The 22,077-nt window shown below is 41.6% G+C and overlaps 1 protein-coding gene across 24 annotated transcripts in view; it reads left to right on the top strand.

The window, feature by feature from the left end:
- The first annotated feature begins 2,726 nt into the window (after window positions 1-2,726).
- The window catches only part of SLMAP (sarcolemma associated protein), a 73,396-nt gene continuing 54,045 nt past the window's right edge, over window positions 2,727-22,077 (top strand). For 22 of the 24 annotated variants that reach the window (XM_065749799.1, XM_065749790.1, XM_065749794.1 and 19 more), the window contains exon 1: window positions 2,727-3,590. In XM_065749799.1, the coding sequence (XP_065605871.1) occupies window positions 3,393-3,590 (198 nt within the window). In that variant the 5' untranslated portion in view covers window positions 2,727-3,392. Of the gene's footprint in view, window positions 3,591-6,234; window positions 6,328-20,807; window positions 21,228-22,077 lie in introns of those variants that run through there. The other 2 variants (XM_065749798.1, XM_065749787.1) reach the window with 2 other exon arrangements.

Genomic DNA, 22,077 nt, shown 5'->3' with positions numbered 1-22,077 from the left:
TATTCAGGAATATGCCACTGACATGTCTATAACGATGCTTGCTGTTTTTCTCCTCTAGGCACTTACAGGTAATTTAGAATTCTCAGCAAGCACCCTTCAGCAAAAGATCATATTTTTCAGTAAGTCATCAGAACTAAAGGATTTTTCCTGCAGACTGACACACTCAAGCCAAAATACAGATGTCTGGCAGGTATGTATGTCAGTTAGAATTTGCGTTTCTGAAACAAACACTTCTTCAGGGGATAAATGCAAGTCACCTCCCTTCCATTCCCTTATCCAAGAAGCCATAGAGCAGGCTGTTCTGCCCTCAGTTACAATGGCTATCATTAAATGTCATGGACTTTCTGCCTGAAAGAAGAACGGCCACCTAAGTGGCATATTGCTGCCCTTACCTAACGTGGCTGCCACAGCTACTGCCTCTGCATTTTGTGGCAAAGAGTGGTTTGCAGATGAGAAGCACGTGCTCACAGGTCCTCCTTGCTCCTGCAGAGCAGAGTGCAATGCATAAGCACATCAACTTTTTTCATCCACCTGTTGCCTTCCACAGTTCAAAGATAAGCATCAAATTGTTCATAGAACACTCAAGTCACAATTTGTATTTTCAACCCAGAATGAAAACACTTCTGTACTTTAACATAAGTACAAGCCTGCCTCTAACCTTTGAGTTCATTAGCCAATTTGAAATAGGAGTATAGAAGTCTGAAAGAGAACTATACCCATCCAACTTCTCTGTGAGCTGGCGTTCATGCAGAGGAGGACTTGGATTAATCCCTCTGATGAAATTAGGCAGAATTCAGCCGTACAGTGAGACACTTGGCAGCATCTAAGGCATTGGGTAGTTGGCAAGTGCCACTGCTTGCCCCTTAGGGTTGTCATAATGGGATCTCTCTGAGGGACAGAAGGAGAAGTTCAGGATATCATAATACATATGGCTTAGGGTTTAAAGGACGTGTAAACTCAGGGTATTCATTTATCCAGCTGGTCACAGAAGACCTTCAGATACTGTACTGATAATACAGTATGAAGCACGTTTGACTCTCAATAACCAGACTGGCAAAAATAAAAACACTCAGAGAGAACGTTAGTTAAATGCATCCACTGCTCAGCTGTTTACCTTTGCTGTGACTCAGTTCTCTTGATTCTTACTGTCTCTAGATGGTAACGCTTCTTCTCCAACTTGGATTTGACTTTCAAATTGCTTTCTCCGTGTAAATAACTCCCAAGGATGGTACTTCACAAAGAAATAGCATAGAAAATGGCATATTTTGAATAGCTCTATAGAGATAGCACACAAATAATACAAAAGAGAAAACGGCTCACCTTCAGGATGTCAAGGCTCGCAGGGGACTCCACGTGGAAGGGATCTCCAAGAAGAGAACCTTCCCTGGTGGTGGTCAGCCCTTAAATGGGGTTTGGGAGAGGTAGAGCCAGGCTCCACCCCTTCCAATCACACAGGTATATCACCTCCACCTGTGGCCCCATGGCTGACTCGGTGCCCACCTCAGGTGACCAATCAGTGGTTCAGGCCGTGATTCAGCAGTTCCCATAAACTCCATTAAACAGGCATACAAAAACACAAGGTATGCTCTCAAAAGCATTATTTTCATTCCAACAGCTGCACTAGCACTTGTCACCACTACTTCTTATCCTTTTCCAATTCCAAGCACAATTGATTATTTCTACTTTTGCAGCTCTTTCCCTCGAGTGGGACTCCTGATGGATTTTATTTTATTTTTGTTTCTCCATCCTCTTTTTACACTCCTTCTCTCCTTTTGATTAACTATGGCACTCTATATGCTACAAAGAGACCGTATCAAAATGGCATTTATTTAAAAATGAGCGATTTAGAAATATAGTTGTCACAACAGTAACATCTTACAGGAGGCTGTTGAAAGATATGAGGTGAGAATTGGTTCTGCTCCTAGGAATAAAATGGAAGATTACTAATTGGCAGTCCTAAGTGCTCTGCTTTTATCCTCAGAAGTCGGATTCGTCTCCCAGTTTGGATTTCATTTCAAAAGAGAAGAGGAAAAACTGAAGAGTGAGGTTTTGCTGTGAGCACAAGGTCTCCCGCCCCTTGCTGCTTTACCTCGAGCGCCGCCCGCGTCCCTCAGAGCGCTGCTTACCCCGCCCGGAACCCGCTCCCGCCTTCCGCCCTCAGAGCGGCGCACCCGGAAGAGGGCGGTCGCACGGCCTGTGCCGCAGCTTCACAGAGCGCAGTGCGCATGCGCGGGCAGTGGAACGGGTCCGCCCTCCGACCTCCGCCCCTCCCCGGCAGCGCCGCGGCTGTTACACCGGGTAGGTTTCCAGTCACTATGGCGGCCGCTGCGCTGAAGGTAAGGGAGGGAGCGGGGCTCCGCCGCGCCCCGTGGCTCCCTCTGGGCCGGGCTCCGCCGGCTGTGGGGAGGCGCGGGGCCGCGCGGGGCGGGGAAGGCGTCTGACCCGGTTTGTTTTCGGCTCTGCAGGTCGGAGGAAAGTTTTCGCAGTCGGCGGCTGCCTGAGAGGCAGAGCTACCGAGCGGGCCCGGCCGCCAGGCCCTCTCGCACCGCCGGGCCCGAGGAGCCGCGCTCGGCGGGCGCACAACGCTCGGGGCGGACCCACCTTCCCCCCCATGCGCAGCCACCTGCGGAGGGGCTGAGTGGAGCCGCGCGGCCGCCCCCTCCCCCGGAGCCCCGCTCCCCGCGCCGGGGGCTTCGGCGGGACTTCGTGGAGCTGCCCCCCCTCAGGTCGGGGAGGAAGGCGGTGTTGCTGTCGTAGCCCGGCCCGAGGAGCACCTGTCTGTTTTGTTTAATGCACGAAGATGATGAGATGCGGACTGCCCTGTGACACGACCCGGTCCCCGCTGCGGGGTGCGGGATCTGCAGCCACGTTCCTGCTCCGTGCACTCTGAGGGAGGACGCCGGTCCCTTTTCCCCCTTCCCTAAACCTCTCTTTGCTTCCATGGTGCGGTGGTCAGTGTTGTTTACGGAAGGGGGAAAAAAAAGGAGGCAGTCGAGGTCCCAAACAAAAGTATTTGTATGACTCATTCACTTGGATTTAAGACGTTCTCTCCTTCTCTTAAGGAGCCTTTCCTTCTCTTTGAAGAAATCAGATGCTTGTTCCTGTTCTTTCAGAGGAGGATGGATTGAAAGTGGTACGTTTTAGACGATTTCTGGGCCACTGCTGATGTTGTTAAGAGACATAATGGGGCTTTTTCACTGGATTATTGCCAGAATTAGTTTACACACTGAAACAGTGAGTTGTTAGACCTCTCGTGCGCGGTAATGTTTGTCGTGCTTTATTGTAAACTTGCTGTGGAGGTTTGACTTAAAAAGTGTGGAGGACGGTCTGCACCTGCGTCTGAAGAGCTTCTCTTCGTCTCTGGTTGGTGTGGCAACCCCAATCTGTCCTCGATGCCTTCAGCCTTGGCCATCTTCACCTGCCGCCCGAACTCCCATCCGTTTCAGGAGCGTCATGTCTACCTGGATGAGCCCGTTAAGATCGGCCGCTCCGTGGCTCGCTGCCGCCCAGCTCAGAACAATGCGACTTTTGACTGTAAGGTGCTGTCCAGGAACCATGCACTTGTCTGGTTTGATCACAAGACAGGCAAGGTAAGACGTTTTGCTTGCTTTATTTTGAAATAGCAAACTTAATATTTATTTCAACAAGCCCACAGATGTTGCAGTTTTATTTCAGTGTAATAAATGTGGTTTTGAGTGGAAGGAGTAAGATTGTGCTATGGTTAGTGATTCATTTTCAGGTAAGTTGGTAACTTCTCACTGAGCAGAAGCTTTGCCTGTCCTTAAAACTACTTAAAGCTAACAGTACTGAAAAATTTGAAAAATTTGTATGTTGTTCATTGATGGAGTTAAATGATTTTGAGGTAATAGTTATGAATCTGAGAGCACAGGCTTCTGTGAATAATAAGGTGCAGTATTTTTTTTCCCAAATATTGAGAAATGATTATCTGAGTATATAGGTAAAACTCACTGTGATGAGCTATCAGCAGATTTCAAAGCATGCTGGGTTTGTGTGGCACTCTTCCTATGCTTCTGAAATTGTATGTGGTGCGTTTTGTTTGGATCTGGTGGATACAGTGGGGATGTAGCAGATGGCATACAAGGTATTTTCTCATTGCTAGTGAAAATGATGTTAAAATACATCCAGTATTGTATTAACCTGCCGCTGTTCACCTCAGAAAGGCAGTAGCTGTGTTGTTAAGTGAATTACACGGGCTCTGTAGTACATGTTTTGTCCACTAGGGATTGAACTGGGACAAGTAAAGCCATTTTACTTAATGACTGTGAAGTTAATTTTAAAATTCAGCGAGAGAACGAAGTGCAGATTTCAGTTGCTCAGCGTGCTTCCAGATGTGTTGATGTTATGCCCTAGAACTTTGCCTGCTATAAATTAGCTCCTTTTTTAGCTTCCCCGCGTGCCCTTCTGTGAAATGTGGTCAGTGTAGCACTTGATTTTAGGAATAGTGAAGTCAGTAATTAATGCTGTGTTTTTAAGTAGTATGACACAGCATGAAGAACAGTAGAACGAGGTTCTTAAAACCTTCCATTGTTAGCTATCCCCTGTTATGCAACACCTGGGCATGATGGGACAAGACAAGCATTTAATTTCTTAAGGCTGGGTTACGGCATGGCTTTCAAGTTACTTGCGTGTAATTGTGTGAACTGCTATCTGTGATTCATTAGGAGTATTGTTTTCGCTCTGTGGTGTTTGTGATATACATTCTTGGACGCTCTTAAGTGCATGAAATATGGCTATTTTTAGTTTAAGCTTATCTTTTAACTATTTTTTGACTCTAAGTAAAAGGTTCCACTTTATTGTACTGATTTTTAAATTTAAAAGTATTGTGCATACTGCTTTTGATCAACATATTCATGATTTATAAACGTTTTAAGGCCCTCATGTGCCCCGTGATGGCTAAGAATACTCTAGGCATATTAAAGGTGGTTTAATTTGACAAAGCATTGGGTGTTGAGCAAGTCTTTTAACTCATAGAAGAGCTTAAAAGAGACCCAGTTGTTGTTTAGTGCTGTTCTTAAATGCTCAGTTAGCTTTGGCTCTTCTTACACATGTCAAAAAATGATATACTTATTCCTTTTATCTTTAGCTGATCTAAAATAGCAACTCTGTAGTAGTAAATAAGATGGTAACATGTGATAGCTCTTGAAATACCATCATGTGAGAAGTTGATGGGGGGAAATCTTGATGAAAATTGTGCAGATGAGTGTCTGAATCCGTAGCCATAGTGATAACTAAATAAAGAGTGGTGTTTCATATGATGTGCAGGACTGTGTTACTGTACTTTTTACGTGCTGTAGCATTGTAAAAGGCAGGAAGAATTGATAAAGGAGATTGTAGAGTTTTGGATTCTGCTTGTTTCATGGCATCAGTGGTAAACTTTGGGAAGAAAGAGTTGGAGGAGAGGGGAAAATGTGAAGAAAGAGAGAATGTGAAGTGCTGTTGAGAAAAGGCAGGTGGTGGTAAATGCGATCTTAATCTTGAATCACAAAAACTGCTCAAAATGCTGTGGTGTTTAAATGAATAAACAAAAACCTAAATTATGCCAGAATCTTTGCATGTGGGAATGTTTATTATCATTGTTTACAGAGCTTCTCTTAAGTGTTTCTCATGTAGGAACGTATCATTATCCTATCAATGATGTGTATTTAAATCTGCACAAGTTGCTTTTGCCATAGTAGTTCTAAACATTTCTTAGAAGCTTATCGATAAGGCTCTTACCAATTCCGCTGCTTTCAAAGAGAAGACCTTGAAATGTTAACTTAATAACAAAGAGAAATCCTTGAGAAATGTAAAAATAGTTCATGAATCATCTGGGGCCAGGCGTTGGTGAGCTGTGTGCTTCGATGGCAATAGCAGATCCCTGCGTTCCCAGTCGTGCTCTCTGCTGCCTCCTGAGCCGCCTTTCTGCTGTGCTGCTGCTTTTTCCCTTGAGGGTTCGGAGCTGTGTTTGTTTTGTTTTAGTGAATCGTGTGAGTGGTCCTGTGTTTGCTACATAGTCTGTAAATAATTCTATCACCGTAATCTGTAGGGAAGGGTGGGAAGTGGGGAGAGGGAGCATCAGTAAATATTGTCTGGAGAGCTAGTTAGTAAACAAACTTTGATGCAGAAGCAATCTTGAGATGAAGTGAAATACATAAATATGTTAATACATTAGTTTGGGTTGAGACATGTCAATATTTACATAGCATAAAGGCAGCTCATATGTGTTGAGTTGCCTGTAGTAAGGAGATAATGCCTGTCACACCAGCATTATTAATGATAAAAGTGGGACGAGTCTTCGAGACCGCAAGAAAACAGCAGCAATTACAAGTAGGTTTTTAAAGTTGCATTTGTTTTTTGGAATCTTTTAAGGTGGGTGAAACCTGTGCTCAGGTTTTTGATTATTTTTTGTGCTTTGCAGTGCATTTATAGCAAAATAGTGTAATGTCTTCTCTTGTGTTTATAGAAGCAGTGTGATGTGTCCTTTCACTTGTAGGTTTTTCATGCAGGAATAAAGTTAGAATATTAGTCTTCAACTTGATTTTGATTTGTTTATTTATTGGATGAGTGGGGAAATAGATACAAGTTAATAAATCTTTGTAAGGGAGGCCTGTAACAGCCAGTCACCAGGTATGTAGGAAGTGGATGCTGTGCTGAGCAAGCAGTGTTCTGAAAATGTGAATCAGAGCAAATGGAAGCATGCTCTGCTTCCTCAGCTTCTGTCACTGCAAGGGGGCAGAAACTCTTAAGTGCTTAATTGGAATAGTCTTAAACCTGATTTGTGTGTATACATTGTATGTATTTAAGCAAGTTGAGAATCATAGAAACGGGTTGGAAGGGACCTCAAGAGATCATCAAGTCCAACCCCCCTGCTAAAGCAGGTTCCCTACACCAGATCGCACAGGTAGGCGTCCAGGTGTTTGATAGTCTGCATGTGACATCTCCCAGGCTGGGATGTTTGATAGAAGAAGCTTTTGGTATAAATAAAGTATTCAGACTGTTTAAAAAAAAAAAAGTTTCTTGATTAATCCAGTGCCTTAAGCAGATTAATGGAAGTGGCTTTCATAGCAGAGAATTTGACTGTATGAGAAATAAAGGATCATTTTATACCAAAAGGACTATGAATTACTGGTCATTTTTAACTGAAGAAAATTGGGTAGGCACAAGTTTTCCTTCAGAATGGCAGCTAATACTGCTGTTTTCATTTAATCCAGTGTGGGTAATAATTGAGTTAAACAGGCTCGTGTTATCTTGGTTACACAAGTGCTAATTAGTAGATTAAAGCAAAAAAAAAAAAAAGCCAAATAGTCAATATGGTAGCAGATAAAATTTATTAAGGCTGTACTTCATGGCTTCTAGCCTTAAATTATGTGGAATAAAAAGTGTGAAAGAGTGTTCCCTGCAGGGAGCACCATCTTCAAAGAAAACAGAAACACCCCAACCCTAAAGGCATGGCCGGGGCAGTACAGGTGGCTCAGCTGTGTGCTTGTGTCTGGGAGAATCTTGCAACCAAGTTTTGGAACACATCTCTTGGGCACATGGAGGAGAAAGTTACTTGGTAACAGCCAGCATGGGTTTAGCAGGGATAAATCATCTCTGCTGAGATGACTTGCTTAGGTCCCAGGGTGCATGGCAGTGGGACAGTGCCCAGTGGTGTGCCAAGGTAGCAAAGGAGGGTAAGGCTGTGTTGGGCTGTAATAACAGGGGCGTAGCCAGTGATTATCTCACTTAGCACTTTTTTAGGCCATATCTAAGGTCCTACATCCAATTTACTTGACCAATACAGGAAATTCATTGGTAAACGAGTTGGAAGATTAGTTTGTTTTTTTTTCTTGTACAAGAGATACAAGTATATTGTCTGTGTAAGAAGAGCAACAAACTGCAAAAAGGAATCACGCTGTTCACATAACATTATACCTTGTATTGTGTGTGGATAAGAATTTGGCAAGGCTCAGGAAGGGTAGGGTAGCTTCTCTGGATGTGGAGTTTGTTCAGAAGTGTTTGGATAATTCTTATTCATAAGACTTAGTGGGATTTGGTAGACACTACCTGGAGCTGTGGGGTTTCCATGAGAGCTTGTTGCTGCTGTGTCCTGTAGATTCCTGTACAGTGCTCTGTTCTGCTTGGTGTTCATCTGTGTAAGTGATGTTTAATTTCTCATGTCAGCTGTATTTCTTTAGATGAATTGTGTATCTACTGCTTATTTTTCCTCTAATAGCTCTTTTCATCTTCGTTACAGTTGTTGCCTTTGAGAGCTGAACAGTGCTTTCACTATTTTCAGTGGTGCTTTCTGCTCACAGTCTGCAGTGTCTGTTGAGAGGCACTTTATCTTCCAGACATTGTTTGTTCCAAGTGCCCCACGAGACACAGATCTTCCGTAAGGTTCCAAGGTTAAACGTTACTGAGAGCAGTGAGATCTGCCAGTCCTCACAGATACGTGATGGTATTTTCATGCAAGTGATTATCCCCCTAAATGATCTATCCGATTTGATGCTGGTATGATTATAAGAGTGGTACAGAGCAGGGAGCTGTTTCAGCAGACTGCACCACAGTGCTGGTACTGGAGCGTGGTGCTGAAGGGCCGCTGACCGCAGAGGTGAGTTGCTGCCGGGAGGATTTCCCTGCAGTGATACCATCTAGAGCCAGTGCTGCAGAGCTAATACTGTCATTCTTGGAGCTGATCCATTGCAGTCATGATACATCTGCTCTGTGCCAGGAACACCAACACATTGATTAGGTTTTAAAAACAAACAAAAATCCCTTTTGTGTTTGAAATGAATTTTTACAAACCTCAAATGAATTACGTTACTTAGCGGAGATAAAGGCTGGTTAATGTGTTTTCCTTGGGCTTCTAGTGGCGTGGTCTGGGCTCACTTCTGGTCCCATGCTTACAAATGTAAGGCTTTCCTAAACCACTTCAATTATACAAAGTGTTTTCTTTGAAAAAAAATCTGTTGTTTGCAGTGATCCATTCATCTTTAGCAGGCGGATTTATTTACAATGGAAAAATGCTTTTGATTTTGTCTTTGCCTTCTAATTATCCTTACTGAGCTTGAAAAGTTTAAGTTGCTTCACTATCTAATGAAAGTAATTATAGTAAACTCTGAATAGCACTCTGGCACAGCGGAACTCTACTCCTGTTCATGGCTACAAAATTATATGATTGTCTCTGGGTTGGTTTGTTTATTAGTCAGATCAATAATTGCTTTCTGTTGATATTTCTAACATGCTGAGTTTGGACTTGGTGAGACTGAAGCTCAGTGAAGTCTGAAGTCTGACTGTGGCAAATCGTTGGTGTTCTCAATTTGTCTGCCTTCTCAGAGGTATTTGTTCTTGCAGCAGAACCGATGCAGGAAGGCTGGAAGAACTCAAGTTTCTATCAAGCATAGGCAAGCCTTTTTGTTTGGTTTGCAAGTGGTCACTTCAGGTAGAAAGGTAGAGAGGCTTGTAACTTCTTAAACCCCTTCAAGAACGTGTATCTGCCTGCCAGTGACCAGTAAAATCTCTGATAGAGCCAGACCCTGTCAGATACCATTTTTGTGTTATGTTGCACCAGACGCACATATTGGATTAAATGATGTCTTAGAGTTTATTTCACTCTTGAAGAAAATGAACTTCCAGCAGCCTTATGGTAGGAAAAAGTCCAAAACACAGAATTAGCACTGGTTGGGTGGAAGAGCACAGTGAATTGTAGCAGTAGTACATTTGCAAACTGTAAAAATTAACTATCCTTGGCAAATCCCAGTGCTTCTTCTAGTTAAGGGTATATAGAATTTGCAGTATCTTTGCCAAGCCAAGTTGTGCACTGGTTAGTTGGTTCTGTGTGTTCTCATTGTTATGACTGTAATGTCTCTTCCATTAAAAAAAGTAAATGCAGGAGCTGAAGATATAGCAGTTGGGGGTGTATGTGGTGTATTGACTAGTAACCTTTTTAAAGGAAGGAGTAGAAATGCTTATGTTTCAAATCAAAGAAGGAAACCCATGTTAGAGGCCAAATAAATATTTATATAGCATCTTTGGAAGGCATTGCGTACTGGCTGCTGTTTGCATATGCCATTGGTCTTGCCTGGTCTGGCATTTTATTTTCTCACCTGGCACTTCGGCAGTTGATTCTTTTCTGGATATTGAGCAAGATCAAGTTTACATAAAGATTTTTTATAACTTTGATGTATTTTCAATGACGAAATATTATTAATACACTATAAAAGGTTTTTGCTTGTCACCTCTCTGCAGAAAAGCATGTTTTGATAACTTAGTCTTGTTTACTATTATTGAATAACTTTTCTTGACTTAACACTAAGTATAGAAGCCAGATCTCCTGGCTGTGCAGAGCTGGGATGTTAACTTTTTGACTGCCTATTTGCCTTCTGCATTTTGGTGACTTTCCCCAGTAATTTCTGGCACAATTAATTGTCCACTCCCTCCTGCTTTGGCTGTAATAGCTGAATGGACTTAAGGGCTGTAGCATTATGAATCATTTTTGGCAGTGCTGTTGCTTGCAGTTTCATTCTAGCATTTCTACATTTAGATTTACCTTTTCCAACTGCTACAAAAATGTAATCTTTCAGGAGACTATTCAAAATTTTGTTTGGGAAAGGAAAAACAAGGGTTTTTTTATATTCATATGTGAAAGAATCCATTCTGTGGACTGACAGTTTGTTCTTGGCTTTGATCTTGGTAGGTAGTTGTGGCCCCTTGTTATTTTCCTGCTATCATTACAGGGACTCCATTTGCTAAATGACAGAGGGTTTTTAAGTCTACACGGAGTCAGTGTAATCACATATTATCAAGGGGCAAGCTATGAGTTTGTCGAAATGTTTTTGTTTCTATGGATTCCAGAGCTGTAAGTCATTATGTGTAGTCTGGGCGCTATCTGCTTTGAAGTTCATAAGTTCATAAGTTCATAAGGTTGGAAAGGACCTATAAGATCATCTAGTCCAACCATCCTCCTATCACTATCTCTACCCAACTACTGAAGGAGGTTACAGTACTGTGAGCAAGAAACACCAAAACTGTATGACAAGGACATATTGTTGCAGAATAAGTGAAACTGGAAGTTGCCTAGCCCAGTCCTGAGCTCCAAGGTAGGACTAAGTAGATTGCCTGTGGATTTGGGGTAGAATTTCAGGTATAGAATTTAATCTGTAGCTGCATTGTACAAAATAATTTCTGATGACTGAATCAGGAGTACTTGTGAGGTAGGCTGTTACTGTGCTGCTGTTGTGCTAATTTGTGTATGTTCTGAGGATCTACAACTTTCAGTATTTCTTGTTAGAAAAGAAGTTCTAGATAAAAGACAATAATGTTCCTAGTTCCATAGGGGTGGAAATAATGTAATACTTTCACTTACAGTTCTCAACCACGACTTCCTTTTTAAAAACTCAAAGAGGAAACTGGTATCTTTAAATCTTCCTCTTTGAGAACTTTTCCTCGACTGCATATTCCAGAGTTTCTGGAAAAGGCAGGAACAGAAAGCATCACAGAAAGAGAATATCTGGTTTTGGAATCTGTATGACTAGCTGACAAGGTAAAGATCCAGTTGTGCTGTTTAAACAGGACTTCTGGCAAGACTATCAGTATTGCTTGTGACCATAAGCCAGTAATTTGGTTAGAGGACAGAGGCTTCCCTATGGAGTTTAAGGAGGGACACACAGACTGCTGTTAAGTTAGCATAGAAACACATGGGTACTCTAAGTCTCTTTGACTGCTATGTACCATTGGCTTCATCCTAATTTTGAGTTAAGTTTGTAAGTCCAACTATTAATTAGAAAGTTAAAGCTGTGTCTGCTGCATTTGGGTAGTTGTTAACTTACACACAAGCAGAAGGGGAAATGCATTTGGAGTGCTTTGTGTTTAAGAGTTGTCACTGTAAGTCAGTACAAACTTGTGTTCTATTTCAGTACCTGTGTGCTGAACACTGAATTCAGTGCAGGTTATGCAACACATCCTATTGCACAATATTGCAATATTCAATATAGACCTGCCTTTTAGCTGAAGGTTCACTTAGTCTGACCCCGTGTTCCAGAAATGGGTTCAAGAGGCATTAATTTGGTTAAAACAAAAAAGAAATTAAAAAAAAAAACCTGTCCTAAACACCAGCCCTTCAACCAACCAAAACACAGCCTGCCCTAGTGCAGCTGTCCTGGTTTCTTTGAGCTACTCTGTGTGATCAGATTGCATTCCTGAGTGTTGTACTGGTCATCCTTGTGCTGCTTCACAGCACAAATGTGCCTGAACTTGAACAGTCTTGTATGCAGGTGTACACGAAGGTGGGGTTATTTGATCTCCTTTGGTTGATCAAATGAAAGTGCATTTGATTGTCTTTTCCCTTTATTGCAAAGCTTTGAGTCTTCTCGGGGTAGGTGTTGGATGACTTTTAGATGGTGATGTAAGTTTTAGGATGTAATCCTAAAGAATCTTGATGACTGGAGTTTCTTGTGAGATCTGTACTCTTTGATGTGTTTTGTATTTTAAACTTTAACGTATACTTTTTTATATTGCAGTTTTGTTTCCAATAGATTCACAGAAATAACTGCCTTTTACCTTTAATGAGGATGTAGTTTTGAGTCTAATGTTAGGGGAGCTGTAATCTTGTTACATTATTTTAGTGATCTGTCTGCTGGTGTCATGCCTCAACCTAAATTAAGTCTAAAAAGTATGTTACATAATGCTACTTTAAATATTGCTTTAGACAGTTCTTATATAGGTGAGAAAAGCTGAGTGGAAACTATATTGTCTCCTACACAGTGCAAACATTTGCAGTCAACAGAATGGTCTGAGAAATAATAAGTGCTTGCTTATACTTGTGGACAAAAGAATCTTATTCCATCATTGGATTCATGCTGAGATTTCCCAGATATCTTTTTCATGAGGTATTGAGGACCAAGACCTAGCTGCAGTAGATGGAAGAGCTATGTAACTGTTGGCAGTGCTCAAAATGTCTACGATCTTTTAGTGATCTAAAACTGAAATCCGTTATCTGCATCCAAAAGGAAGCTCTTGCTTTTTATAATTCTTTGGTGGAAGAAAAGGATGTTGGCAATTAATCAGCACAGGATGAGATGGGTGTTAGATGCACTTGCATTCACCCACACAGCTGCCTGAGCACCAGTCCTTTTGTTGTGTCACTGAGCAGCTCTCAGGGCTTGTTTAATTACTCTAGCAAGATTTTTTTTTCTTTTTATGCATGTGCTGTGTGCACTCTAGTTGGTGGAGAAACCCAGTTCTCCCAGCGGAGCAGTTTTTGAGCAATTGAAAGTGTAGGGCATACTGGAGTTTTGCCTTTTTAATGCAGTGTTTAAAGTATGAGCTCTATTTGTTGGTAACAAAGGGAGGAGAAAGTTTATCTGCATTGAAAAAACAGCCTTTGGAAAGAGCTCTGTGACCTTGCTTGAGGAAGAGCTCCAGTGGGAGGGATGCCTTGTATATTTATTCCTTATAACCAGAAGCCTGGAGTCAGAGTGCAGCTTCTTTGAAGTGCAAAGTGCTCAGATACCTGCCTACCCTTGAGGCATAGTAAGTGTATTATCATTTAAATGCCTAAATTACAATAATTAACATCTTTGCTTAATGTGCTAAAAGTGTATTGGGCCAAGTTTAGGAGTTTTGGAAGTACTCTCATTTAAGTACTGTAGTTGATTGTTTTTCTGAAGTATGATGACTTCAAGGCCTGAAAAATAGGCATGAAGGATTGCTTTCTACTAAGTAAACTATTAAATGTTTTTCAGATGTTCTAGTATTAAATTTGGGTAAAATTTAAACATCTCACAGCAGGAAGCTTGTATGTCTTAGGATTTTTCTGCCATGCTAATGAGAAATTAAATAATGCAGGCTGTGTCTGCAAGACTTAGTGTTGCCATTCAGAGAGGAATCGTGCTTCTTAGTTTTCAGTTCTAATCTCTTACAGGATTTTGGTCCAGATCAAGAAGTACTTTTCTCAATCTGTATTTTCTAGCTCCCTTCACAAAATAGCTAAAACAAATGGGGTGAAATAAAACCTAGTAACATGTTCTACATCTTTCAGCGAAAATACCTTTCAGAAAATCCAAGGTTACTGAACCTTCGTTGATAACTCATTTAGTGCAAGGTGTCCTGATACAGTGTTAGGGAAGGTTTGGTACAGTGGCAGGAAGAGCAAAATGGAGTAGGCAGAAAAAAAGCACCACTGAGCAACAGCATTGGAGCAGGGTGAGCCTTGTTGCATTTACCTAATCTTGTAGCAGTGAGTGCTTTGGTTGGCATGTAAGTTGTCCTGGTGGTGTGTGGGGTGGATGGTGGTTGTTTGTTTAGGTAGTAACCTCATTTTATTTGTAATACAAGCAAATAACCATTAAATGCTAATAGAGTACAAAATGCAGTTTCAGTTTGTAGACCTGCCTGAAGTTTCTCTTTGGTTTTTCTACTGAGATGGCAAAAAAAAAGTTCTGTAAAATACTGGTACTTAAAGTGTATAACAATATTGAAAAAAAGTCAGAAAAAAATCTGTGCTGGGAAAGCTTGTTGAGTGCGCAGGATTTTCCCAAGCTACTTCTCAGGTGGTACATGAGCCTTTCTACTTATGGGCTCCCATCCGTACACTGACACTTAGTCTGCTCTTAAAACAGCTGGACTATGGATTTCAGCTCCCTTGTCTGTGCTGTGCACCTGTGTTAACGGTTTGGCTGTGCATTCTGCCCAGTGATGGAGAGGAAGGAGATTGCAGCTTTACATAAAGAGCTACTTTACCTACTTGCCATCTGTTTTCAAGCACTGTTTTCTCACTGGGTACTACACAGTCTACCTGAGGCTTCCTGAAAGTCCCTTCCTTGTACTGCTGCCCCTCTCAGCAGAGGAGGAGAGATAAGATTCACAAGAACTATGGTAGTGTCCCATCTCAGCTGCAGCTTTGTTTCCTTTGTTTTATCTGGATGGATTCAAGGTAAGTCTTGCATGGCTGATGAAGTCAAAGATAAGCATTGTGAAGGGCTGGAGAGAGAAATCTGGGTGGAAAGGAGTGAGATAGAAAAATTTTATCTAGCTTTTCGATTCTGTATCTCTCCTCCAAATACAAGCAGTCTCTCACAATCTTGTGATTCTTTGATTCTTGGGAACACTAGTCACGTAGAAAAAGGTCTGGAAGTGCTTAGGTACTGTGGGGAGCAGGAAGCACCTCTGTCCAGTCAGGTATGAGACATGTGGGAGTGAGGTTTGTGCAGCACTTAGGCACAGATAGCTTCTCAGTATTAGGGTTAAACAAAGGAACACCAAAGAAGTGAAGATGCCATGGGATTTGATTTCATTGGAAATTTAGGGAAGGTGGGATACCGATGACTGAAGTTGCAAGTGGATGAAGTGATGAAAAAGGGAATATTGAAACTTTAAAACACTTGAAGTTGGACTACATGCTGCAGATTGCAAGTGCTTGTAAAACAAAACAACAGGAAACATGTTATCACTTCTTCTTTTTAAAATTTGCTTCACTTAGTGCTTGAAGAGCAGACTTCTGTGCTGTTGGGAAAAAGTCGTCATAAAGGTTACAATTATCATTTAAGGTAACAAAGCTTTTCCTTGATAGTTTTCTGTTCAGTGTTTGAATGTTTCATTTTTAAGAATGTGTTATTTCTGAAGTTCTATCAAAATATTCTTAAGGCATCAAGTAGAGCCATTGTTAGGACAGGGCAGCAGATGGGATTTCCTTGAGCAGGCAGGCTGCTCTCATAGCTCTATATTTGCAGTGACTCTTAACGTGATGAAAGGATTGTATTGCTTTAAAATGAATTGTGTGTGCTTCAAAATAAGAGCTAGCATTTTAGTAAATTAATGTTTTGATTGAATCAGGGTGGGGTTTTTGTTTTGTTTTTTCTTTTTTCAGTTTTGTTTTATGCTTGGAGCGGGTTAGGGAACAAACACTCGTGGTATGTATTGAATCTTCAGTGGCTGCACATAAATCTGAGAGAAGTTGAGCAGTTGAAGTGGTATGGAGATAGCTGCTGATCCACTGACTCACTTGGGCACACCTCTTCCTGAATTTGCAGAGCAAAGCATCTGTGAATTGTAAGTTACAGAACCTTTAGGAAGAGGGGAGTGCCAGAGTAAAAGGTGATGGTTGTTCCTGAGAGCAGTTCCATGATGATTGTTGTCCTGCTGGGGATGATGTAAATCCCAGGCATTCTGCCCCTACCCCAGTGCCATACTGCTTTTATTGTAACTTACAGAATGTTACTGTTGAGTGAATTGCTTTGTTTAGTGATTAAAATATTCTTTTCAGTAAGTGAAAACTAGGGAAAACTTGCCTGTTGGTTACTGGCTATTTGAATGACTGATTAAATACAAAGGGAGTTTTAAAAATGTCTGGTATGTTTGTAAATTATTGTAAACCCAGTAATTAAACTTTGATAGAACAGTACTGACTTCCAGTTAGAAATGCCTGCTAGTTTTCCTCCAGAACAGTATCTCCGAGTTGTCCTGGGATTTTCCTTTTATTTGTTACTCTGAACTATTACTGTGTCTGAACTGTTTACTGTTGCTGTTGTTTAAATTCTCAAGCTAAACTTTTCAAAAGGAAGTGGAGAAAATGTCACTGTTCCTGATGTGCCTGTTAGGAAATGCTGAGGTTATAAAAGCATTGAGAAATTGACGGAAGGTGACTGCTGCTGGCTGGTGCACATCACACTTTGAGCTGGTTGGTGTTCACTGCTTGAATGCCTGGGAGGTGTGGAGCTGCTGGAGTCTGCAGGCTGGATTGGTGTGTGTGGGCACTGTGGGTGGATAAGCTGTTCAAGCTGTCCGGCTTTGAATTGAGTGTGAAAAGTGCAGTTGAACAGTGTGAGGGACCATGGTTAACAAAATGCATTTATCTTGTTCATAAAGGTAGGAAAGGCACGAGGAAGGCAAGCCATAAAATACATAAATGCTGTTTTAAAAAAAAAAAGTCTTTTTGTGTCTTAATAAAAATTTCTTGTACTTATGTCTGCAAGTGCAGTGCCCCTTTTGTTTTTTTAAGATACCTTCTGCTGAAGTCTGACCCTACAGCACAGGATGTCCTGTGGTGTGCTTCTGGTGGCTCATGTGCTTTGGACACACTGAGATCTGTGGTGGGAAGGATCCGTCTGCACTCAGTTCCTCCACATGCCTGGTTTTCCTTCCAAGAGAAACCGAAGCTTGTAAGCAGGGAGGAAGCTGGGTGTGCTGTGGAAGGCTCCTGGAGCAGATGGCTGGGAGAGAAGAGTGGATGTGTGAGAGGCACAGTACGTCTGCAGCATGGACTCAGGGAGAGGGAAGGAGCTTGTTAGGATGCAGATACACAAAAGAGTAAGCAGAGGACTGATTCCTGATGATTCCCTGAGAACTTAGATGGGAGATACCGAGTGCTGTCAAGGAATGTACTATCCAGTATAACCAAGAGGCACATACAAGATGAGCTTGTGTGCACGCTTCTTTCCAGGAACTGCTGCTGAGCTTCCCTTAAGAGTATCTAAAATTAAGCTGCTGCTCCAGTCCTGTGCAGCTACTGTCAGGTGGCAGCAGGGAAAGGAGGCAACCTCAATTCCTGTAGGAAAAGACCCGGCTTATTCCTCAGGCTAAATACTGCCTGCTGAGGGGAGCAGTGTGGAAAAGTGCTTCATGTGCAGCAATTGTAACTGTATTTGTTGTCTGTGTCTTCCAGGTTATGTACCTTCACTGTACATAATCTTTGTATAGGCAAGCAGGAGAGCTGTTACTGATCTACCTATAAAACTATTATTCCCTTGTTATTAAGATACTGGCATCTCACTTCTTTTAAGACTGGTTGGCCAGTCTTTAATTTGAGCATTTCACGTATTTTTGAGTGCTAAGCACTTCACCAAAATTGTTTTAGCAAATTGTTCTAGCAAAAGAATTTGTTTTTTGACATCGATGTTGGGGAATAAATAAATAAATTAAAGCAAAATCAAAGCACTAACAATCCAATGAAACATTGCTGCTCACGTTATCTGTCGGGTTTGATGTGCCTGGTGTTTTTGTAGGACCCCAGCACTTGACCAAGTTGCAGGAGAAAACTTATTCAAGGAAACCAAAAATGGGGATGTGTGTTTCTCTGGAGTATATATTTAGCCATGTTGCTGTTAGTGCTGTCTACTCCCAGAAACCCAAGCTGTTTTCCTTTGAAATGAACCATGGATAACATCTAATCCTAATTCAAGTTTATTAAAACTTCATAGCAATGCTAGACTGCTCTACCTAATTATAGGTAGCGTAAAAGACTTGCTGATTTTTCTTTAATCAAGGAATAAATAGTCTTGTCTTCAGCCGTATTAAATTTAAGCTTGGATGAGAAAGCTCTTGGTACGTCAAAGCCCACCAGTTAACAGCAGATGCATTTTCCTGTGAGAAGGCCATGTTTATATTAGGAGCACAGAATGAGTTTCATGTGAGCTGAATTTGAGGGTTCTTCTTTCTTTGTTTTTCCACAGAATAGATGAGCCAGCATAAATGGGACTGATCTGATGAGTGCCTGAATGTGCTGAGTGTCTGTTCAAGGGCATTATCATTTTTAATGACTACAGAAGCTAAGCTTGCTGACTTTTCTTCCATCTTCTAGTGGAAGTGTAGGTTTTGAATTAATTCTTTAAATGTTGCTGCTTTGAGTTACCAGTGCATATCCTCCTGCCAGTCGTTTTTCTTCTTGTTCTTTTAGTAAATGATTCTGGTTTGCTTTAGTTTCAGGACTTTCTCTTTTGTTCTTCTGAGAGCTTGGATAATGAATGGTAGCAAAACTGGACACAGTAAATGTCAGGAACACGTTTCAAGAAATTGTGAAGGAAAAGCCCTACTGTTGTCAGAGCAGCAATATTTTTGAGCTGCTGAATAGATGTGGAAAAAATTCCAGTTCTTTTGGAGCATATGGCTTTATTCTGGCTAGATGTGTTTTCACCGCTGATCAGAAGTTCACTTCCTATGTTTAATCTGAAATGACTTTGACAACACTGATTTTTACACGTGCTTACTTATTCTGGATCGAATTGCAGTAGGTTACGTAATTTCAGTAGCAGGAACATTGAAGCTGAGAAACTTATTTTTCAAGTCTGAGAAGTATTGTGAATGTCAGAACTCATGTGAAAATTGAATGAACAGTATAGACAGCCCACAGCATATATTCTGCAATTAATTCCAATTTCATTACAGAAAAAACATTCAGAAAATAAACCAGAAGACTGCTTATTTTGATAGTGCTTCTTTTTCATAGAATTGGTTTGCTTTACTGAAATTCAGTCTGAGTGCATGTAATTGCCCTCTAGTGGTTTAAGTAGCACAAAGAGGGGCATTTCTATGCTCAGGGAAGGAAAGCAGTGGTCTTGCTTGTAGGCTGTAAATACAGCTTTTTTGTTGGTTGTGGGGCTGCTTGCTGCTCCCCTGACAAATGACTGTCACCAGCATTTCACTATTATGTAATTTCATAGGTGGGTTTACTGGGCATAATTATGATGGTGTAATTAAAAAATATATCTTGACGAATTTATTGTATGACTTAATTATTTTCTGTCCTTAAGAGATTATAATTTTGGTCTCACCAGTGTTAGCTCAGCAGCTTTTCTTGGTACATAGGCTGATTTTCTTGCCTTACAGGTTCTCTACAACTGCTCCCTTCCTCTCTTACACCATCCCCCCCCCCTCTCCCCCGCCCCATATTTTTTTAAATCAGTGTGGAGAAAGACATTATTCAAACTGGTTCATTAAAAAAAAAAGGTGGGGGGGAGAGAAGGCTGTTGCAGGGGGAGAAAGTAATTTTGCTTTTGATGGTGATACTGTAGTATCTGAATAAATAAATGTACAGAGCTCAGCAACTAATGCTGGTCATCTTAGACAGTGAACTGTACAAAAGACCCCTGTGTGTCTCTAGCCATAAAAAATGATTATGAAGTTGGTAAGAGCAGTGTTACACTGTGTTCTGACCATGGGGTGGTGTAACCTGGGATCTGCACGTAGTTGTCCCTGGTTTTCATACTCAGAAGGATTTGCTGTTTGAAAAATTACTTGAGGGCTGTATGAAAATCAAAACACCTATTTCCCTTTGTTGGTTTTACAACTTGGGGGGGGGGCTGGATATTCATTTGAAAGTCTTGAACAAGTGGTGCTTGGATGAAGTTCTTTTTGGAAGAGATTTTTGCTTTGCTTCAGAAAGAAAATGTGGCACATGGAGCCCAGAAGCTGCAAAGCTGAGTGGTGCTGGTGACAGCAGCAGGCTCCTGTGGCTGCCTGCTCTTCTGCTCCTGCCATGTGGACTAAGTACTTCTTTTGTTGACTAATAGACTTGAGAAGAAGGATTTCTTTATGCCATCTGAAGAATAGAAGTCATGTGTACAGCGTTGTCAGCGTTGTCCCTGCTGACTTTGTGGAAGTGCTGGCATATAACTAAAGGAAAAGACACTGGAAGGCGTTGTGTGGGAAGCTGTGCTGGAGTAATTAGCTTGGGAAGTTTTGCCACGTTTGCAAACCTTTTAATCTGTTAACCCAAGGTACCCTGTATGTGATTTTTGCCCTTGACTAAGTCCAGTATAACTGGTGAGTCACCGCGTGTGCCGCCGAGCACACGCATCGCAGTGCTCTGTGCACTCCTCTTGCCATCCCCAAAGCAGAAGGGCACACTGCAGCACCCAGCTGGGCACCCCAAAATCACCTATCCCAAACCTGCTCCTTCTCTGTCGCATACTGGAAGACTCCTGTTGATATGTGCACACGTGCTCCAGGCTTGTCTTTCCTTAAGCTTAAAAGAATGTTAAACCTCTGTTATTGCCCACTCGTGGGTCTCAGAGGGACACAGAATAATCTGCCTTTTGTTTCATGAATCCCAGCTTCCAGGTGCTGCCTGCTTCAGAATTCTTGACCCAGAAGTGAGCTGCACATGAGCATGGCCCCCTCCCAGCCTGTGTGCTCTCTGCTCTCACTTTGCTGGAGGTGCAGCTTGGAAGTGTCTGCAGTTCAAATAAACTCCCAATTGTCAAATTTCTCCTCTATCTGGAAAATGAATTTTCTGTCTTTGTCAGAAGGGCGCGGCTCCACCCAGTGTTTTGCTTCCAGTTAATTACATTTGCTCTCTGCACGGAATGGTGAAGTTCAAAACACAGAATGAAAATAAATTTAATTTAGTACTTAAAAAAAGTATGTTGATCTTTGCCCAGTTCAGAGGAATTTTGAGGAAGACAGAGAGGAGCAAAATGCTCTGGTAACCCCTCTTTTCAGTGTGATGTCTGCAATGAATTTGCCATGCTATGGTGAGTTACTATGGAAATGTTTGTGCTGAGGTCCTGCTACAAAAAACACCTGGTTTGGCGTGATTAAAATTATTAGAGTCATTTGTGCTTAGGTGGTTTTGAATTAGGACTTAAATCATAGAATCATAGAGGTTGGAAGGGATCTCAAGAGATCATCGAGTCCAGCCCCCCTGCCAAAGCAGGTCCCCTACACCAGGTCTCAATGCTTCTGCATCCTCACTGTCTGTGTTGAATTTATATCACCGTGGCATTAAATGCGTTCTCAGAACGGTCATTTTAACTGCAGTTAACTATAGCCAATCAGTTTCTTTTTCAGAACTCTCATAGTCTGGGAGAAAATGACGTTGGATACACAGAGCAAAGTTTTATTGCTGAAGAAGAGACAAATTAAGTAGGCCTACTCTGATATTGGTAACCAGTGCAGCAGTTACATTAGAGATGGAATCTGTCCCTTGCTTAAAGGGCCACTGGTTCTTCATAAGTTCAGTGTTTTTACAAGTGTTTATTCAATATTACTGAGAAAACTGCTTACCAAACCATGCTTGCATTTGGAAGTGTTTGTGGATTCTGATGGTTTTTTTTTCTTTTGATATCTGAATGTGTGATCAATGGGAGGTCTTGCTGTCATCAGACAGCAGTAGTATGGAATTAGTGATCGTAGGTAAATGCAACAGCGCCTTATGTAGAAGGAATAAAAATGGGGAAAGGTTGCAGTCGTTGCAGCAGATACTGCCTTCATTCTCTATACAGTTAAAAAGTGAACACGTGAGGAGAGAGGAGCAGAGGAACGTCGATGTAATGATTAACTAAAGGGAGAAACTTCAGTGTGTAGCAAGATAGGTAAGCAGCT

This window comes from Cyrtonyx montezumae, unplaced genomic scaffold (assembly GCF_038088225.1).
Source record: "Cyrtonyx montezumae isolate F1298 unplaced genomic scaffold, pur_monq_1.0 scaffold_6, whole genome shotgun sequence".
Taxonomy (NCBI): Eukaryota; Metazoa; Chordata; class Aves; order Galliformes; family Odontophoridae; genus Cyrtonyx; species Cyrtonyx montezumae.
The sequence above is the reverse complement of the archived record's forward strand: the minus strand, read 5'-3'. Positions and strand labels throughout refer to the sequence as shown.